This window comes from Pelobates fuscus, chromosome 9 (assembly GCF_036172605.1).
Source record: "Pelobates fuscus isolate aPelFus1 chromosome 9, aPelFus1.pri, whole genome shotgun sequence".
NCBI lineage: Eukaryota > Metazoa > Chordata > Amphibia > Anura > Pelobatidae > Pelobates > Pelobates fuscus.
The window spans coordinates 147,895,187-147,917,108 of NC_086325.1; the positions used below are offsets into that span (position 1 = coordinate 147,895,187).

Genomic DNA, 21,922 nt, shown 5'->3' on the forward strand with positions numbered 1-21,922 from the left:
TTTTGACTGGCCGCAAGCATGGCTTTCATGCCCAAAACAGTTCCATAGAATTAGGCTGTGTAGCCGGTCTGTTTCACATAGTTCCAATGCACTTCGAATGTCGAAATACCGTTTGAATGTCGAAGTATCATTCGAATGGTCGAAGTCCCGGTTCAAATGGACGAATGTAGCCATTCGTGTGGTTTTCAGTTCAACTCTTGAAATTCACCCTATCAGCTGATTCTTTTGCCTGCAGTTCACACGGGGCTCCACGACACCATTCCTTTATAGCCACTTTGGGCTTCACCTGCAGGGGGTGAGGGCTGTTCACATGACTGAGTTTGCCCACGGTTCCAGGTTTCTATTATTCCAGTTCCTGTTTGAGGATTTCCCAGCATCTGACCTTTGGCCTTGATTCTGACTATGCTCCCTAGCCTCCAACCCTTGACATTTGCCTTTCCAGTTCCTACTCATGATTTTCCCAGTTTTTGACCTTTGGCTTTGATTGATACACCCCCCAGGCTGCCAGCCCTGACCACTGGACCGCCTGACATGGCCTCAATCCTGCTCCGTTTTGGGATTCTTCATTTCTAATTAAAGGCATCCGCTGCAAGTGAGTTCTCCTCCAAACAAACCAACCGGTAGGTTGTAACAGATTTCCTAAATGGGGAAAAGGGAAACTATATTTGAACACATATGCAAAAACTGCAAAATCGTTCAGGTTTGGGGTATTACCTTTGGGGTATTACCAGTATTTAGATATTCTGCATAATATGGCAGTCCACAGAAGCCATCTATTTAGAATGTTTTTCTGACTTTTTTCTCGTTATAACAAGTCAGAAATATATTAAAAATACATGGCCTTTCTGGACTTCTGTAGTATTAGAAATTGACCCACGTACAAAAATATTTCAGAAAATCTTATTTATTTTCTAGATTATACAGCTGTTTTAAAAACAAGCATCTTTTCAACAGTCATAATGGATTGTACAGATATTAACTAATCATGTATTTTCTCTAGAGAGTAGGGCTGAATTTTTTAAATCCCCCACGTAGAATATTCAAAGATTCTTTTGTGTCTCGAAGCTGACATTACCAATTAGAGTAAAAGAAATGGGAGGTGTTTGGATAAGGTGGGAGTTACTAACATTTCCTAAGTTAAATACAAACTCAAGAGAGAGAGTTGAGGCAATAGAAGATATATACGGAGCCAGCATCTCACAGCCTGTATGTCGCCATCTACATTCATCGTGTTTTGGCTCCTGATCAAGCTAAGCTATGCTGAAGATTCCTGTCCAGGTAGGTTTCTAACAGTCAATCACAGATCAATGAGGATTTGGTAACTACTTAATTAGATAATTAGGGATTTACTCACTAAGTGTCAAACTGTAGTGAATTGAAAAACAAATTCCAAAATTTAGGTTGAAATGGCTGATATGGAATAAAATCTGAAACTCAACAATAGTCACAGCGAGGCTCTTTTAGTCTAAATGTTTGAATAATGTTTACAATTCACTACAATTTGGGATTAAGTCAATAAAACCCATTGTATTTTCTGTTTCAATGACCCAACTTCTACTTTTCATTTTATTTATATTTTTATTGGTTATGCTTTTTAAATGGAATTATTTTTCTTATTTGCCAATGTTTTAAAAAGAATTATAACAAGCGTTTCAGCAGGAATTATAAATGTCCAGCAAATTACAGTGTTCTAGATCACACTTTGGGTTTGTCTGAATTTTGATTGGAAATAATATAGGGTAAACCTACCTACCATTTCAGACAGTTCTTCTGGTGAATTTGCATTTGGATATTGTTCCCAGTCACAAAGTAGAACCACATTTCTAGTCTAACAAAAAAAAAATTATGTTTATTATTTATTGTTGATATTATTTTTGAGCCAACTGTCTAAGATCCAATTTCTCTATATCTCATTCTGAAGTCAATAACATTTCTTCACTTTGACTGAATATATATTGTACTATCAATGTGTTAACCAAGATATGGGAACATGTTTCCGATATGTTCTATGATCTAGCTGTAGAATGCCTAGCTATTAAAGGAATGTTGGAACCAAAGTTAAAGTTCTCTCAGAAATGTATTTACAAACCTATTTCAGAAATATGGGTCACTTTCTAAAGTGTGAATGTTTGTTTGTTTTATCCCTGCATGAATTTGACTTGGACATCCGTTTTCCTGTTTCAAGGGACACTCCACTGCCCAAATACATAACAAAAACCATATGTGATATATCAGAAATAAAAACCATGCATGCATTTAATTCTACATTTTTATTGTGGGTATATTTATAAACAACCTTCAAAAGCTGCAGATCTTTTGTCTTCAGCCTATGCAAGCCCTTCCCTTCTTCCCCAGCCCATACTTTATGTGACTGTCCAACCACAGGCTTCCCAATGCAACTCAATGAGAAGTCTTTGCAAGCCAGGTGCTCTGAGCAATTGCTGTCACTTGAGTTTAGCTCCACTGAGCTAAAAAAATCAGGACCAGTTGTCTGACAGCCACGGGGGTGTAACAAGGTTAATTTATAAAAACGAAATCTGCACTTTTTTTTGTAAAATAAAAAATGAGGGAACACTCTTTATACATAAAGTACTTCAGCGAACTGAAGTGCTTTAGGGGACTAGAGTGTCCCTTTAATGTTGTATTTAAATCAGGTCACTGAATTTTTTTGAGAACATACAGATTTTACGAGACTGTTTTTCAATTATTTTTCTTTCTTTCTCTGTTTTTTAGAAATTAAAGTTGTTGGAATTGGAGACTCAGACAAGCTGACTATACTCAGAGGTTGTCCAGGTATCCCAGGATCTCTTGGTCTGAAAGGAGATGTTGGACCACCAGGAGAGACAGGTGAGTGATGTTCACTTTGTACCAGGGAACCCACCTAGAACCATTAAAAGAATGATCAACATAGAACAGATAAATGCAATGCAAACAATAGCATGTAACTTTCAATAAACTAAGGGCTCATTTACAACCTTGATGCTACTATTTAGCGACCAGCAGTTACTAGTTACTGTGCCTGTCACTGTTAGCAAGAAGTGTCTGTTTAATGACAGAAAAATTTCACCAGCGATTCAGCGATTTGCTGACGAGATTGTAAAAGAGCCTTAAACATGGGAAAACGTTTTTACTGATATAATAAAAACCTTCTGGCAAAAAAAGTTTAATTTGTTCACAAAAAATTTTATACAATATACACCAGTCGGTATTAATGAGACACGTCATTAGAATTTTACATATGGTTCTGTCCTTTAAAATGTTTGGTATTTACTATTTAGATGTATATGTTTAACTCAGTATTTTAGCTTTATTATATTGGTTAATAGCAACTATAACCCATGACATTGTAGTAAACTAGAAACATATCAATATTACTTACAAACAGGAACTTATAAATAGAATTTAAATAGTCCATATTTCAAACTAAATTGCCACTCTTATTTAGCGAAATCTTACATTGTTGTTTTTTCCTTGTAAAGAGAAGAATAACATCCCAAGTGTCCCTATTTACAAATGACAGTCCCTATTTTGGGTATAGATTCATTTTCTTTCCTTAAGTCCCTTTTTAGTAGGAGCTCCATATTGTTTAACCATGTTAAAGGATAGGATTGTTGAACATCTAAAAACACATTGATTTCAAGATCAGAGACAACCTGTGTTTACTTCAGGGAGATCATGCCAAACTAATCTTATTGATTTTTGTTGATTGGGTAACTAAAATTATAGATCAGGGTGGTGCAGTAGACATTGCTTACCTAGATTTCAGTAAGGCTTTTGACACTGTTGCACATAGAAGGCTTATCAATAAACTACAATCTTAGAGTTTTGATTCCAATATTGTTGAATGGGTGAGGCAGTGGCTGAGTGACAGGCAACAGAGGGTTGTAGTAAATGGAGTATATTCGAAGCTTGGGCTTGTCACCAGTGGGGTACCTCAGGGATCTGTACTTGGACCCATTCTCTTTAATGATTTTATTAGTGATATTGCAGAAGGTCTTGATGGTAAGGTGTGTCTTTTTGCTGATGATACTAAGATATGTAACAGGGTTGATGTTCCAGGAGGGATAAGCCAAATGGCTAATGATTTAGGTAAACTAGAAAAATGGTCAGAGTTGTGGCAACTGACATTTAAAGGACCACTCTAGTGCCAGGAAAGCATACTCGTTTTCCTGGCACTAGAGTGCCCTGAGGGTGCCCCCACCCTCAGGGACCCCCTCCCGCCCGGCTCTGGAAAGGGGAAAAGGGGTAAAACTTACCTTTTTCCAGCGCTGGGCGGGGAGCTCTCCTCCTCCTCTCCGCCTCCGTTCCTCCCCGTCAGCTGAATGCGCACGCGCGGCAAGAGCTGCGCGCGCATTCAGCCGGTCACATAGGAAAGCATTCATAATGCTTTCCTATGGACGCTTGCGTGCTCTCACTGTGATTTTCACAGTGAGAATCACGCAAGCGCCTCTAGCGGCTGTCAATGAGACAGCCACTAGAGGAAATAGGGGAAGGCTTAACTAATTGATAAACATAGCAGTTTCTCTGAAACTGCTATGTTTATAAAACAATTAGTTAACCCTAGCTGGACCTGGCACCCAGACCACTTCATTAAGCTGAAGTGGTCTGGGTGCCTAGAGTGGTCCTTTAATGTGGATAAGTGCAAGATAATGCATCTTGGACGTAAAAACCCAAGGGCAGAGTACAGAATATTTGATAGTGTCCTAACCTCAACATCTGAGGAAAGGGATTTAGGGGTGATTATTTCTGATGACTTAAAGTTACGCAGACAATGTAATAGAGCAGCAGGAAATGCTAGCAGAATGCTTGGTTGTATAGGGAGATGTATTAGCAGTAGAAAGAAGGAAGTGCTCATGCCATTGTACAGAACACTGGTGAGACCTCACTTGGAGTATTGTACGCAGTGCTGGAGACCGTATCTTCAGAAGGATATTGATACCTTAGAGAGAGTTCAGAGAAGGGCTAATAAACTGGTTCATGGATTGCAGGATAAAACTTACCAGGAAAGGTTAAAGGATCTTAACATGTATAGCTTGGAGGAAAGACGAGACAGGGGGGATATGATAGAAACATTTAAATACATAAAGGGAATCAACACAGTATAGGAGGAGACTATATTTAAAAGAATAAAAACTACCACAACAAGAGGACATAGTCTTAAATTAGAGAGACAAAGGTTTAAAAATAATATCAGGAAGTATTACTTTACTGAGAGGGTAGTGGATGCATGGAATAGCCTTCCAGCTGAAGTGGTAGAGGTTAACACAGTAAAGGAGTTTAAGCATGCGTGGGATAGGTATAAGGCTATCCTAACTATAAGATAAGGCCAGGGACTAATAAAAGTATTTAGAAAATTGGGCAGACTAGATGGGCCGAATGGTTCTTATCTGCCGTCACATTCTATGTTTCTATGTGTGTCTGAATGTATAAGAGAACTTCACAGCAATAATACTCCCAGTAATGTGTCTTTAAATATAATAAATGTGTTTAGAATCAGACGGTGTGAATAAGATACAGTATTCTTAGTCTAAATTATATATTAGTAGCTCAAATTGTTATTAGTACGCTATCTAAAATGTCACTGAGCAGCCAAACCTCTGGTCACACCCATCTAATACCCTAAAATTAAAGTGTCCCTTTTTGTTTATTTGAAATTTTGGGAGGTATGAGACAGGAAAGAAATTAGCGATGCAAGATTTGTCTCAAGTGTCACTGAACACAACTCTGTCAAATGTTTGAAGAGGATCTGTCACTTTCTGGATCTTTCCATATTTTGCAAAGAACCCTGAAGGTGATATCTCCAGTTAGTGTCCAGTGCAGACTTTCCAGAAATTGTCTTTCGCTGATGCCGCCATTTTCTTCTGGGGACCGTCTTTAGTTTCTGGCACCTCACCTGCCATGTGCCACATCATGCAAAATAGTCATCCATGAGACCACAGAAGGTCGAGCAAGATGATGCCTGAGTCCTACAGCTTCTGGGACTGGATAAAGACTGGCAGCAGAGCTCCAGATTTTCTTAACCTCAGGCTTTACTATAAGACAAAGTAGTCCATACGTTGTCTTATGGTATCTTTGGATTGCATAGAAATTTAAATCAAATCCCAACGCAATCAGCATGAGTATTTCAGAATAATTATATCTTTATGAATTACTCAGAAGTAACAGAGACACTTGCAATGACGTCAGAGATAAAGTTTTCCAATCATTTATGGTTTTAAATGTGTGATTCCCATGTCAATTCTCTGTATATCCAGATTTACAGAATGAGGCAATTTAACTGTTATACTGACTAAAAAAACAAACAACAGATATGTAATGAGACAAAAGATGAATATTCGGGAATACAGATAGATTGAGTCAAAAGAACAGAACACTCTAAGATATTCTTCTTACATTCCAAAAACCTGCAACATATCTGTGTTCTATCAATTATATTATTATATTATCTTACGTGATTTTCTCTCAACGATGTACATCTTCAACAATTTTCTCTTTTGACAGGTGAACCGGGGGTTAAAGGCACACAAGGGATAAAAGGTGAGTTCTGTGAAGACATTAGCAGGGATATTTACTAAATCGAGAATTGTCAGGATACCAAGTACATTTCAAATTTAAGACCAAAGTAGCTGAATTGGAACCATAGAAGACTTGGACATTTTTTTTTAAATTCAGCTACTCTGGCCTTAAATTTGAAATTTACTTTAATTTCACTTTTTATTCCAGACAATTCTCATTTCAGTAAATAACCCTGATGAAACTAAAGACATTTAACACTATTGAAAAAAAGAAAATGTAAGTATGTCTCACTATAGGCGTGTTAGCATGTGGTACAAAATCCTAGTAGATCTGACTCCAATAGGTTTACCCAAAACATAATATGCACTTATGTATATAAATATACCAACCAGTAATACATCTCAATGTGCCAAAATCAAAAATAAGTTATTTAGTTTTTTATTTTGTAACAGGTTATATATAAAAATAGATAAAATTATTAACTATTTTTTTACATCACTTTATTGATATAGACTTCTCCATCATCCTCTATTTGGCATCATTTGATCTGTGAAAAAATAGCAAATTTGAGAAAGAAAATCCCCGTTTTGTTTTATGTATATAGCCAATTTAGAATTTTTTTTTAACATTCTTTATTTTTGCAGTGCAACTAATTACAGACATGCTTGCGATGCAACGATAGCATTGGCAAGCATTCAGTAGCGTACACATTGATACATAGGCATTGCATGTAGAGAAATTGCACTAAAGTAAAAATACAGCAGAAATAGAAGGAAAGAAAACAGAAGTGATAAATCAATGATACATTCTGACTTCAGATGATATTACACATATTGTACAGGTGCAAAGCTAAAAAAAAAAAATATTTACCAAATGCTTAGTGTTTTGGGATTGTATAACTGGTAACACATAAACCTGATATTGTCAGTTGTATGACACTTAATAACATTCGCATGTGTTGTTTTTGTTTTTTAACCAATAGGAGAGAAGGGACAATTTGGGACAATGGAGACAATGTATGGTGAGTTACAAAGCCTGGCGTAATTTTTTATTATTATCGTCAGAATGAATGAAGACAGCACCATCTCGTACCATATTAGATATTTTGATTTGAAGATTCTCAAGCAGATAAACTCAATTGTTAAACCAATAGTTCATAATTAAACTGGATCTTTTGACAGAATAACTGCACTCAAAATAACTGTTTTACCTAAGTTTTTTTTTATACCCATTGCAAATCTCAATGTATCTTTCCTGGTAAAATATTTTATAAATACATAAATATTCTCCTGCAGACAAAGGCAGATGTCTTATATTTTAAACAGTAGCTAACTTTTTTAAACTATTTTTTAATCTATAAACATGTCTTTGCTAAACAAGGTAATGCCGTATATTATCTGACTCTCAGTGACGTTTCTCTCCGCGATATCCCCACATAAATCACATTGGGTAAAGGATGTTACCTTATCTAATGATGCCTTAGCTCAATCCCATGATAATGTCGTGCGTCTTACAGTACCACACACTAAGAATCTTTGCACATTCACTCTTCCCAGTCGACTCTGTACTGGCGCAAGTGTGGCCTTATTGACTCCTTCAGTCACACTTACCCTCCTCCTATACCTCCATTTCCTATAATTTAGTCCCATTGTTTCCTCAGCAGAATGAGCCATCCTCCCATTTATTGTTAATATCTAAGGTACGGAGCAAATTAGCAAGTGAGGGAGAGGTGTGCAATGTCCAGTACTGAGACAAGCTTAGCTTGGTCACCAAAAAGACATGTCAACAAAAATGCCTCATGGGCCGAGTCAAAGTCGGAGGAAATACAGAAATACATGCAAAAGGGCAGTAACAGGGCAGGGAGGGAGATGGAATCTAAGAACTACAGAACTGAAAGCAAAAACTATTAAATTTCAGTCCCACAACAATGCCATGCCAGATCTGTGCAGGTAATATCTCTGTTCTCATAACTATCTAAAAAGCTAGCTCTGTTCTCATAATATTCTCGTGTAGCTATGCATGAGTCATTCTGGTGCTGTGTTTCGTGGTTATTAACATTTTCAGTACTGTGTATCGGCTCCATTTTGACTATCTATAATAGTTTGATTTGCTCAATAGTGATCAATCAATCATTCGTAATTAATATGGAATATTATTATCATAATGTTGAGACTACATGGACAATCAAATAGAATCTCCCAATGTTATCGAACATTACCTTATAATGTGCATGTAACCAAGGCGCGAAGAAAGTTAACAAGTGAATAGACATTTCTTAAGATATGTTCTCCTGCAGTTTTTGTTTTTTAAATTTCTATTTCATGTTATTCTCTCTCTCTTAGCTGCCAGGAACTGTAAGGAGCTGTTGGATCAGGGGTTCTTTCTCAGTGACTGGTACACGATCTACCCAGATGGCGAAAGTCCCTTAAAAGTGCTATGTGACATGCACACTGATGGCGGAGGCTGGATAGTAAGTTATAAGCAATACCTGGTCTGCAGAAATATTCTTAGTCTCCAGTAATATATCTACATCGAATTACCGTATATACTCGAGTATAAGCCGACCCGAATATAAGCCGAGGCCCCTAATTTTACCCCCAAAAACTGGGAAAACTTATTGACTCGAGTATAAGATTAGGGTGGGAAATGCAGCAGCTACTGGTAAATTTCTAAATAAAATTAGATCCTAAAAAAATTATATTAATTGAATATTTATTTACAGTGTGTGTATATAATGAATGCAGTGTGTGTGTATGAATGCAGTGTGTGCGTATGAATGCAGTGTGTGCGTATGAATGCAGTGTGTGCGTATGAGAGTGCAGTGTGTATGGGTGCAGTGTGTGTATGGGTGCAGTGTGTGTATGAGTGCAGTGTGTGTATGGGTGCAGTGTGTGTATGGGTGCAGTGTGTGTATGAATGCAGTGTGTGTGACTGTAGTGTGTGTATGAGTGCAGTGTGTGTGTATGAGTGCAGTGTGTGTGTATGAGTGCAGTGTGTATGTATGAGTGCAGTGTGTGTGAGTGCAGTGTGTATGTATGAGTGCAGTGTATGTATGAGTGCAGTGTGTGTGTGTGAATGCAGTGTGTGTGTGTGTGTGTGAATGCAGTGTGTGTGTGTGAATGCAGTGTGTATATGAATGCAGTGTGTGTAAATGCATTGTGTGTGTGTGAATGCAGTGTGTATATGAATGCAGTGTGTGTGAGTGCAGTGTGTGTGTGTGTGAATGCAGTGTGTACATGAGTGCAGTGTGTGTGTGTGTGTGATGCAGAGTGTGATGCAGAGCCTTGGTGGGGGGTGGGCATTTTAATATATTTTTTTTTTTTTTTTTTTATAATTCTTTATTTTATTTGTGCATATGGTTTACAGGTAGAGTTGCGTCGCCACAATAGCTGGCGCAAACAGTATTAAACAGATGGGTACATTAGTGTGGCATCAACTTTGCACATTTTTATAAAACAAGGTTAGTAAACAGAGTTTATCAGAGATAGATTAGGTATGCTTATCTGATTGTTAGTTCAAAATTCAATCTTTCCTATCGGTAGAGTATATCAGACAAGAGGGGTGCTGTATAAACCACAAGCCAGGGTCATGCATCTAAGCATTAGGACATGTATGTATAGTCTAACCTTAACAAGTTTTAACAGGCTTAGATACAAGGTTAATTGCACGGTATAGCCATAGGTGTGACTGTGAGGTGGCAGGGGTGAGCACGTATGATGTATGGATTCTGGACCGTATAGCTTTGCCCCATATTATACTAAGTAAGCTAACAGAAATTCACAGTCTATGCTGATCTGCCAGGACTGCCATACAGGTGATATGAATAGATTGCTGCACAACAGGCTAGATTTATAAAATCGGGCTTGGGCTACTGTGGTTGCCCCTAAGTAAGACTGCTGCACAACAGGCAGGGATTACAGGGGTTAATGACAGTGGAATGCCCTGTATCTAGGCTACAGATAAGAATATCATATATTGGACACGCTAAACTAGCAGAACCAGCGTGCCTAGCATAGCTGAACATAGATAACCGAGAAGTAAACAACACATTGTCGGCAGGGGCAAAAAACAAGGGAAAGAAATTACATATTGATATGTCACATGGGGTTATTTGTGAGAAGAGTGAAATCATAAGAGGCAATTAACGCTGTCAGAAGTCAGCCGATGCCTGTGGTGTCTATCTGCTCGTGTTGGGTGTAAGAGTCCAGCAACTCCGTAGCGGGGAAGGTGCAGTGTAGAGCTTCTCTCCAGCCTGCTCGATTAGCTGTGTTGCTGACCTGGCTGAGGTTGTCCTTCCAGCATGGAGGGGGAAAGGAGGATGTAGTGTGGTGATGCCGCTGCCTGCGGGTTCTTCGCTGGTGGCGTGAACGATGTTGCAGGGTCTTGCTCCTTTTGACCCGTGGTCTAGGGGTTCTGGTTGTCGGAGGTGCACGTGCGTGTTTAGGGTTGAGGCCCTGGGTAGGCCCACCTTCCTCCACTCTCTCCGGCACCTCTTTGGTCGCTGGTGGCTGAGATGCCCTTATTGCATGCCTCTCCTCCAGAGAGGCCCAGAAGTGGGCAAATAAATTGTCCAGTTTCCTCAGGGTCTCCTGGACGCTGACATAGCGTTTCCTCTCAGGCAGTATGGGTTCGGTAACACGAGGTGGGATTGCAGCCGCCATCTTGAGAGGGGGAGCTGCATGCCGGGCAGGATCGGGTGCAGTGTCCTCATTTCTCTGTGTGGTTTGTAGCTGGCCTGCGGGGACCGGGATAACCCCCACCGGTCCAGAGGGGGGGGAACGGGTCAGCAGAGGCATGTCAGTGCGGTGCTGTATGCCGTGCGGGAGAGCGGCCGCCTCGCCCGCCCGGCTATTTCTCCAGGCCTCGCCGGGACCTCCGTTATAGGTACGATTTGGCAGAGATTCTCGTGAGTCAGGGTGCCCCGGCAGGCTCCTGGCTGAGGTTAGTTGCATACTTAGCTTTTTTGGCTTGCTGGGACGCAGTATAGTCGCTTTATTCTCCAGTTTAGTGTGGAGCCCTCTTGAAACGCGTCCAGCCGCCATGAAGCTCAGGCCCCGCCCCCTTTAATATATTTTTTATTATTATTATTTTAATTTTTTTGTTATATTATTATTTTTTTTATTACTATTTTTATTATTATTGTATTATTATTTTAATTATTTTTGTTATATTATTAATTTATTTATTTTTATTACTATTATAATTTTTTTTGTCCCCCCTCCCTGCTTGCTAGCTGGCCAGGGAGGGGGGATCCTTCCCTGGTGGTCCAGTGGGATTGGTAGTACAGACAGGGGCTGTGGGGGCTGTCAGAGATGTTACTTACCTCTCCTGCAGCTCTCTCCTCTTCCACGCCGGTCCGTGCAGCTCTTCTGTCAACTCACACTGTAAGTCTCGCGAGAGCCGCGGCTCTCGCGAGATTTACACTGGGAGCTGACCGAGGTGCTGAACGGACGGCGCGGAGGAGGAGAGAGCTGCAGGAGAGGTAAGTAACATCTCTGACAGCCCCCACAGCCCCTGTCTGTATTATGGCAATGCAAATTGCCATAATACAGACTATTGACTCGAGTATAAGCCGAGTTGGGGTTTTTCAGCACAAAAAATGTGCTGAAAAACTCGGCTTATACTCGAGTATATACGGTAATCAAAAATATAAACCTTGATGCATCCTCTGGTCTTTAATTAGATTGTGGATGGAGAGTTAGAATTACTGAGACCAGACCACTCTGATCCATAATATTGGGACCAGGAGACTTGGCATTTCTGGTCCTACAGCCATTATTTATTTATTACCTTTTATCACAGAGGCCAGAAAGTGTGGAGGAAGGGGTAGAGGTAATTAGCACATTAGGAGAGGAGAAGAGAGGGCTATTCATCCAGCCCCCTTTTAATGAGGTCAATGAAGACCCCATATTTGACTGTTCTTTTGGGGATTTGTCAATCGCTGGGTCATATCTGGTTTTAGGGATTAGCTTGGAATCTCTGACATATTTTTCACATCTTCCATAGCAGGTCCCATCGATTTCTTTGGGGACCGTAACTTTTATTGCTTTTTTATTGTATTTCCTGCTCATGACATTTTCCTAGTTAAATATGTTTGTAATGTAACGGTTTATTTACTAAACTGAGAATTAAAACTGAATCCAAATTCCATTTCAAATTACGGCCTAGAAGCATAGTTGACTTAGAGAATTTTTCCAGTTTGTCTACTTTGAACTTAAATGCACTTTGAATTCTTGCTTTAGTAAATAACTCTATTAGAGTCTGTCATGTCAATGACATGTTAATATCATGTGCAGCATAAAACAAATAAAACAGATCATGTAAGTATTGTTCTAATCACTCCTCTGGTTAACGTAGGTTTTCCAGAGACGATGGGATGGATCAGTGGATTTTTTACGTGACTGGAAATCCTACAAGAATGGGTTTGGAAGCCGCCTGAATGAGTTCTGGTTGGGAAACGATAATATTCACATGTTAACCTCAGCAGGTAATGCACAGATTATAAAATTACAGACCTTTACAGACAAACTAGTAAGGCTGAATGATGAAAAAAAAACAATTTAAATTTCCCCATCACCAAACTGGTTATATTGGATTAAATCTCATATTATTGCAATATTTGTGGTTATTCGATTTTAGCGTGCATTAGGGAACCAAACACTGGTCCAGCTGCACGCAGAAGCATTGAATTCCATGAAAAATATCGAACAGCTTCTTAAAAATGATAGAGCTTTTTTATATTTTAAAATGTGCATTGTGTGTGGTTTTAAGTCATTTTATTTTCCAAATGCATTTTAAAATCTTACTAATAAAAGTACATTTATAGTAACGTTTGCTTCTATTGTTAATAGTATGTATAGTATGTATGAAGCTACATTTCAGATGAAACCATTTACCAAATAAATACATTTTAAAGTATTCAACTAAATGTTAGAAAAAATATTTGACCTGATAAAAAAGTCTTTCTTTTTCCAAAAGGCAAATGGGAGCTGCGTGTTGATATGCAAGATTTTGAAAACACAAAGCACTTTGCTAAATATGATTCCTTTCAAGTATTGGGGGAAGCTGAGAAGTACAAGTTGTTACTTGGAGCATTCAAAGAGGGGAATGCAGGTAAGACATTAAACGGTCCATGTTAGTATATATTTATTTAAGGCCATTGTTTTCCACAGTGACAAACAGGAGTGCAGTTAACAGGTTGCTCCAAGCACCAAGACCACTACAGTGATTTGAACCCTCCTCCATCAGAGTCAGATTCTACTGGAGTTAGCTTGCGTTGAGTTCAAGACGTTTCCAAAATTCTATAATTAAAGGGAAACTCCAGTGCCAGGAAAACAATCCGTTTTCCTGGCACTGGAGGTACCCTCTCCCTCCCACCCACCAATCCCCGGTTACTGAAGGGGTGAAAACCCCTTCAGTCACTTACCTGAGGCAGTGGTGATGTCCCTCGTCGCTGTCTCCTCCTCCGCGCCCCTCCTCCTTCTGATTCCGTTGGCCGGTGGTCAGACTGATCCCGCCCACCGGCCAAGGAGACCTAATGCGCATGCGCGGCAATGCCGCTCATGCGCATTAGCGCTCCCCATAGGAAAGCATTGAAAAAGATTTTCAATGCTTTCCTATGGGGAAATGAGCGACGCTGGAGGTCCTCACACAGCGTGAGGACGTCCAGCGACGCTCTAGCAAAGAAAATCTTTGCTAGAAATCAGGAAGTTCCCTCTAGTGGCTGTCTAGTAGACAGCCACTAGAGGAGGAGTTAACCCTGCCAGGTAATTATTGCAGTTTATAAAAAACTGCAATAATTACAGTTGCAGGGTTAGGAGTAGTGGGAGTCGGCACCCAGACCACTCCAATGGGCAGAAGTGGTCTGGGTGCCTTGGAGTGTCCCTTTAAGTATTTAAATAGATTATTATTCAAAACATAGTGCTCTGTTTCTTTACTATAGTGAGAATTCATAGTGAATTGCAAATTTAAGATCTGAGATGAAGTGGTCCTTTCATTTTGAAATTCACCTTGTAAAAAGTCTCCATCCGACCTCTTTTCCTGAATTAAGCTAAATTGACAATGAACTGGATTTTCCTCTGAAATATATTCCTTTTTATTTGGTTGTACCGGTAAATGTTTTAATGAGAAAAATAAACAATAATAAAGAGAAGAGTGGGAGGATTTTAGTTGTAAGGTAAGCTATTAAAGCAGGGCATGAACCCAGATATAGTAATAACAAAAAGCAAAAGGAACTCGCTCATAGCCTAAGTGTAGGTATGGTAGTTAAAACGTAACTTTTAATTGTTACAAAAAGACAAAATATTTACAAATAGAGGCAGTCTCCAATGTCGCCACTAGGTGGAGACTGCACAACAAAGAAACTATGTACAATAGGAGATAGGTTAGGTATAAGAAAAAAGAGAGAAAAATGTCTATGTAGAATCAATAGATGATGATCAGGATACATATGACATATAGATATATGTGGAATGTCAAAAAAAGCAAAATCTAAATTAGCTCTGATCCCTAGAAAATAAGAGGGTAAATAAGTTACTGTAATACTGCTGTATCGGTTCTTATGTCTAGAGTTGAGCGGACACCTGGATGTTCGGGCCTCTAAAAAAGTCCTGGAAAGGGCTAGAGGGCTGCAAAAAGAAGTAAAATGGGGATAAGAGTAGGACAAGTGCCCTGCAAACAAATATGGATAGGGAAATCACTTAAAATAACATTAAATACCTAAAAATTTAAAATACAGCTGAGCCATAAAAGAGCACTAGATGGAATATTAGATTTTAGCTATGGAAGAACATAAAAATCTAAAGCATGGCTGTCAGGAGGATCACCAGAATTATCCATTTGAGAGAGGGTTGGAGTGCAGGGTATTCTCTTTCATTGTTCAAACTGAGCTCAACTCCTGATGCATGGAGAAAAGGCCTTCACAAGCCTCTCCTATTGTGTACATAGTTTATACCCATATGACCCATAGGTTGAGGAGGCGGTGACCGTGGCGGTGTAGGTGGAAGCGGCGGTGGAGGAGGAGTAGGTAGCCAACACTGTTTTTTATTTGTGTTTTTTTTTTTTATTGGGGTAGCCCACAAAATATTGGGACATATCAAAAAATAAACATTTGCGGCCTGCGGTGCATTTCTTGCAGTCCTGATGCATAAAGAAATGCTCAACTCCTGATGCATAGAGAAAAGGCCTTCACAAGCCTCTGCTATTGTGTATATAGTTTATACTACGTGACCTATAGGTTGAGGAGGCGGTGACCATGGCGGTGTAGGTGGAAGCGGCGGTGGAGGAGGAGGAGGAGGTAGCCAACACTGTTTTTTTTATTTTTATTGGGATAGCCCCCAAAATATTGGGACATATCAAAAAATAAACATTTTCGGCCTGCGGTGCATTTCTTGCAGTCCTGACGCATGGAGAAATGCTCAACTCCTGATGCATGGAGAAAAGGCCTTCACAAGCCTCTGCTATTGTGTACATAGTTTATACTACGTGACCCATAGGTTGAGGAGGCGGTGACCATGGCGGTGTAGGTGGAAGCAGCGGTGGAGGAGGAGGAGGTAGCGAACACTGTTTTTTATATATATATATTTTAATTGGGGTAGCCCCAAAAATATTGGGACATATAAAAAAAGACAACTCTGTTCCGCAGAGCGACTGACCCGTGCGTGCTGCAGCTGAAACTCCACTATCGCCAACTGCTGCTCGCACGGTCTCGTGAGGCGGTGAGCGGGAAGGCCAAAGTTACGCTGCAGCGCAGACAGGCGAGCAGCAGCAGGAGATGAGGAGGAAGTGCGCAAGGAGGTGTAACGGCGCCTGGCATATTACCGAGAGCCACCCTCAGAGGAGATTGTCAGCAGGACCTTTTTGGAGGTGCAAACCTATGTCCTTGCCAATAAGCAGAGGGAGACCTCCATGAACCCAGATGAAGGAAGAAGGGAGCAGAGGGCGCCGGGAAGCACAACCACCCTGGCCCACAAGCTACCCTACAATATAACTCTTTAGAGGCCCTGTAATTGTAATGAGTCCACTTGAAATCCTTTAACTCTGATCAATTGGAGGGCAAGTCTGGTGCAGAGCGACTAACGCGTACGTGCTGCAGCTGGCACTCCACTATCACCTGATGCTGCTCGCACAGTCTCTCCGGCATGTGCAAGGTGGAGTTTCACCTTGTGGGCACGTCGCATATGAGGCGGTGAGCGGGAAGGCCAAAGTTACGCTGCAGCGCAGACAGGCGAGCAGCAGCAGGGTGAGAACGCCAGAATCGCGCACAGCCGCTACAGTGAATGTCACATCCTGTTCCAAGTTGCGGATCAGGCTGGTGATGGCTTCTGGTATTCAGTACTCTTTTTACTGAACCTGCACCAAACCTTGCTAATCCATTCCACACTGTGACTCCTAACTTCAACATGAGGCATACTGGGTCCCGGTCGTCCGACCGCTGCCCAGACAGTGTCTGGGTCCCGGTCACCGGACTGCGAAACTGTGAATGGCTCGTTAAATCTGTTATTGTTTCTTTTCTCTCTCCATCTGTTACTTGTATAACTGTGGGAATTCTAAAGATAATACATGCCGACGAGCGCTAGGGGACGGCTGCTCCGCTTTTGCACCCTGCTCCCTCTTATGCTGTGCTGGTGCCTCTGTGCGACCAGCGCCTCTTCCTCCAAACTGCACACGTCACTCGCATGAGCTTGATTCCATGTGGGGTCTAGGACCTCATCATCCTCCACATCATCTTCCACCCACTCCTCAACCCTGCCCTCCTTGCCGGTATGCACACTGCAGAAAGCCACAGCAGTTGGCACCTGTGTTTTTCCAGTATGTAAAGTCTGCAAAGGACATATGGAAATTGTTTTAGAATTGTATCCAGGCAACAGTTTTCCCTATAAACTGGCCTCTCAGTTTGGCTTCTGAGGGTATTGCCCCCAAATTACAATATTGTTATATTGGTATTTGACGGTTCTATATCTCAGATATGAAGTGCACCGCAGGCCGCAAATGTACTATTTAGCAGCCAAAAATTTTTTATGTTTAAAAATGTCACAGCACTATTTGACGCTTCTATTTGACTCTCAGATATGAAGAGCACGCCCCAAATTTACTATTTAGCAGTTTAGCAGCAAAACAATTCGAATTTTTACAACTGTGCTGTAAGTGCACTATTTGACGCTTCTATTTGACTCTCAGATATGAAGAGCACGCCCAAAATTTACTATTTAGCAGATTGGCACCCAGAAAATAAAAATGTTTCAAACTGCGCTGTAAGCGCAGTATTAGACGCTTCTATTTGACTCTCAGATATTAAGAGAACGCCCAATTTGTACTATTTAGCAGTTTAGCAGCAAAACAATTAGAATTTTTACAACTGCGCTGTAAGTGCACTATTTGACGAATTGACGCTTCTGTTTGACTCTCAGATATGAAGAGCATGCCCAAAATGTACTATTTAGCAGTTTAGCAGCAAAACAATTAGAATTTTTACAACTGCGCTGTAAGCGCACTATTAGACGCTTCTATTTGACTCTCAGATAAGTAGAGCACCCCACTAATGTACTTTTTAGCACGCAAAAAATGTTACGTTTTAAAACTGCAATGCGACAGCAGTATTTGACGCTTCTTTTTGACTCTCAGATATGAAGTGCAACCAACTAATGTACTATTTTTTTAATTAATTTTTTGAGTAAGAGAATGTGCTTTATAAACGATGAAAACCGAAATATCAAATAGAACGCCTACATGTGGGAAAACCGCTTCAATGTTTTTGCTTCTGGTTACTCTCTTCAAGACATGCTCTTAGGATCCGAAGTGTTGTTTTTTTTCCTGTGGTTATATTTTGGCTTTTGTTTAAGCTACATACTTGGGTTGGTATGTTGATAGCTGCTGGCCACGTACGTCACATGTGCATTCGTTTTCCAATAAATTCAAATTTGTTCTAATTTTGTGCAAATTAGTTATATTCATATCTGAAACAAAAATTAATTAATCACCTTTAAAGAGACACCGTTGGCTCTAATACAACTTTAGCTTTATTAAGTGGTCCTGGTGTATAGATTATGCCCCTGCAGTCCCACCGCCAACCCTCTGCCATTTAGGAGTTAAATCACTTTTGTTTCTTCAGCTGCGGCCACACCTCCCCGGCCGTGACTCTCACTGCCTTCATGAAAATGTTTTTTTATTTTCAATAAGATCTTACAGGACAGTGTGCCTACTTTAAAAGTTCAAATCTCCTGCTCTGTTAAATGAACTTTGATCACACAAATAAGGTTACTAATGTACTATTTAGCACCAAAATAAATGACTTTTTAAAACCAAGACGTTGGCTAGACTCCCAAATACATATATATAAAACCGGGGGGGGAGGGGGTGCACTCACCTGAACATGCATAAATGGGGTGCTGCTGGGGGCCAAATTTTACAATACACAAGATCCAGCGCACTCAACTATCCACTAAACAGCAACTTCAATGTTGATAGATTTTATTAGTTTTTTTTTTTTTTTTTAAAACACCTAATCTAGGAAAAAATAATGGGGGTTTAGTTCCATTAAATGATCATACATTGCATAAGCCTGCGACAACGTCAATGTACCCCATCTTTGTCAGGTCCTACTCTTTTCTTTTATACATATTATGAATAATTAGCCATTTACCTTGCTTTGTACGCTTTACTCTTTTTGGACACCAACAATTTAGAGTTGTTTGGCTGGCCATTAAGTAGGGACATTTAGATTTTTCTCACTTTACAAGTAAGGCTTATAAGGGAACAGCCACAGCCGCGCTGCAGTACAAAATATTATTGGTGTACGTGTTCACTTGTGGTACTGTCTTATTATATATATGTTACTATGTATTATTAGTTTGTTTTCTTGTTGGGTCATTATAAGCATTGATCCTAGTATGTATATTTTATAACAGCGGTTCCCAAACTGTATGCCAGGGCACACAGGGGCGCCGCAAAATGTTTCCCCGGGGCTATGATTATAGCACCAGGAAACATGGCTGCTGAACAGGGACCTGGTCGGGCGCCGTGGCCCCTTAAGCCCGCACCGGGCCCCTGTAGTGTTGGCAGGCTGGGAGGAAGTGACAGCCTGTCAACACTGTATAACAAACAGCTGCTACACATTAACGTGCCGTTTATTGACTGCAAACATTTACCATGAGATATTGTCATATGCTTCCAATTATAGAGACAAAAACAAATTTGACAGAAAGACAATCTAACTCATAGATCTCTCACATTGTGTTTTTTCAGGAGATTCTTTTACGCTTCACCACAATATGAAGTTCTCCACCAAAGACCAAGATAATGATATTTATCCATCAAATTGTGCTGACATGTTCAAAGGAGCCTGGTGGTATGGAGAATGTCACCATTCAAATCTGAATGGTCTGTATTTACCAGGACAGCACAGCAACAGAGCAGAAGGCATTAATTGGTATCACGGCAGGGGACATAATTACTCCTACAAGTTCTCCGAAATGAAGATCCGACCCGTGGAATAAAGAGAGAATTCTATCAAACAAAACGTGCACAGTTATAAGAGGTGAATTAGAGGTGAACAAACGCAATCACATTATCTGGAAGGAAGAGAGAAAACATATGGCCACACTCTTCATAAATTACTGGTGGGACTTACTCTACCAAGGAGGAGTTACTATATGCGGCTGATGTCTTTAATTAAGCCTCCTCTGATTACTGATATGATGGAAGAGTAGCTGGAGAGAAAAAGATAGTTTCTCTTTCCCCAGCACCTTTTTTGGCATATCATTAATGGGAGATGATCTGAACTGAAAATGGCAGCTGCTAATAGCAGCTGATCACTGGAGTGTAACTCCCATCTACCTCAGGAAAGCCAGAACATGCACGCCCTGGGTCTGCATTGAGATTAGCAGTCCTGTATGACATAAACCCAAGTCACATTGCACAACTCAACATTCAGTACAGATATGTTAACGGTTTGTTCAGTCTTCACATGGATGGACCAAGCAAGTTCATGGTTCCAGGGCCTGCCAAATCCTGTGTCCTGGGCTCTGAATACATTCTGGTCTGAGCAAAATACCGAAATGGAGAGACTAACAGGGTTATTTGTTAAAGTGAGAATTCAAAGTAAATTTCAAATTTAAGGTCAAACTAGGGAAACCGAAAAGTTCTCTAAGTCAGCAATGCTTTCAGTTTGTCTACTCTGCATTAAATGTGAAATTCATCTTGAATAACCCTATAGCTGCAAAATATTGTCCGGCATCTAAGGGATCCATAATTACACTTATTAGTCTAACTAAACATGCTGATAAGGACAGAAAAAATGTTCCCATGTTACATTAAATGGATGCATGGCATACAAAGAGATAACACGTATAAGTGTAGTTCTACCTTAGAACATTGTGGAATGTAATCACATTAGTAATTGACACGGACATTTTTTTCAATTCTTTTATTTTTATTCAATCTTTCATCACATATATGATGTATTTGTTTATAATCAAAACATATCTTAACCGATTAAGGACTGAGCCAATTGTACAAGTTGTGATCAAAACAAAACGTTAACAAAACCTGGAATTTGCGCTATATGTTGTTCAGCTATAATTCACCTCTCTCATATTAAGTGCACCCACACTTATATATCATTTTGTTCAGGAGAATCAGGGCTTTTATTTCACATCAAATATTTATGTATGAATTAAATTTAATATGAATAAAATCTAAAAAAGTATGATAAATTAAGAAATGTTATTTTTCAAGTTCTGCATGACAATTTAACTGTGAGTGTCATAATACTGTTGTATTCAGAAATGTCTCACAAGTACAATAGTACCCCCATGTACAGGTGTTTTGGGTTTTTGGAAACTTACAGTGGTCAAATATAGGGCTTTCCCCTTTTCCATGTTTGCACATTGAAATTTGCCATATTGGTTTGCTGGGCCTATGTTGCCTTTGAGAACGTATGGCAGCCCAGAAATGAAAATGAACCCCACCATGGCATACTGTAGCGGAGAGTAGTGGTAGCAGGGCTTTTCTCAGCTGGTCACTCCAATAGCTATTCAGGAAAAAGCTGGAAACTTCAAGACAGCAGGCATAAATACAAGATAATCCACAAATATCCCATCACCCTTCCCAATAACTGGACGACACTCAGTATTAGGAGCAGAACTGATTCTTTAATGGCCAGGCTGGCCTTTTATGCAAGTTTTTCCCCAAAGGTTACCACCCAGGTGGACCTTCTGGGCAGGGCCGGCACGTCCATAAGGCGGCACAGGCGGCCGCCTTAGGGCGCACCGGCTCTGGGGGCGCAAAATTCCAGTGACCGGCAGGAGGGAAGTGCTCCCTCCTGCCTGGTCACCTCCTGGATCCCCGGAGCTGCTGGGAGGCGTGCGGCTGACTGGATTAGGAGGCGGCGAGGGAGCTCTCTGATCTC

General features: G+C 40.3%; 1 protein-coding gene across 1 annotated transcript; it reads left to right on the plus strand.

The window, feature by feature from the left end:
- Window positions 1–1,177: 1,177 nt before the first annotated feature.
- LOC134573167 (ficolin-1-like) lies at window positions 1,178–21,220 on the plus strand. Its single transcript, XM_063432706.1, has 8 exons — window positions 1,178–1,278; window positions 2,734–2,847; window positions 6,502–6,537; window positions 7,499–7,537; window positions 8,859–8,986; window positions 12,874–13,003; window positions 13,495–13,629; window positions 19,759–21,220. Exons 1-8 carry the CDS (start codon window positions 1,209–1,211, stop codon window positions 20,007–20,009), a joined length of 903 nt encoding a protein of 300 aa, XP_063288776.1. The 5' UTR covers window positions 1,178–1,208; the 3' UTR covers window positions 20,010–21,220.
- The last annotated feature ends 702 nt before the right edge of the window (window positions 21,221–21,922 follow it).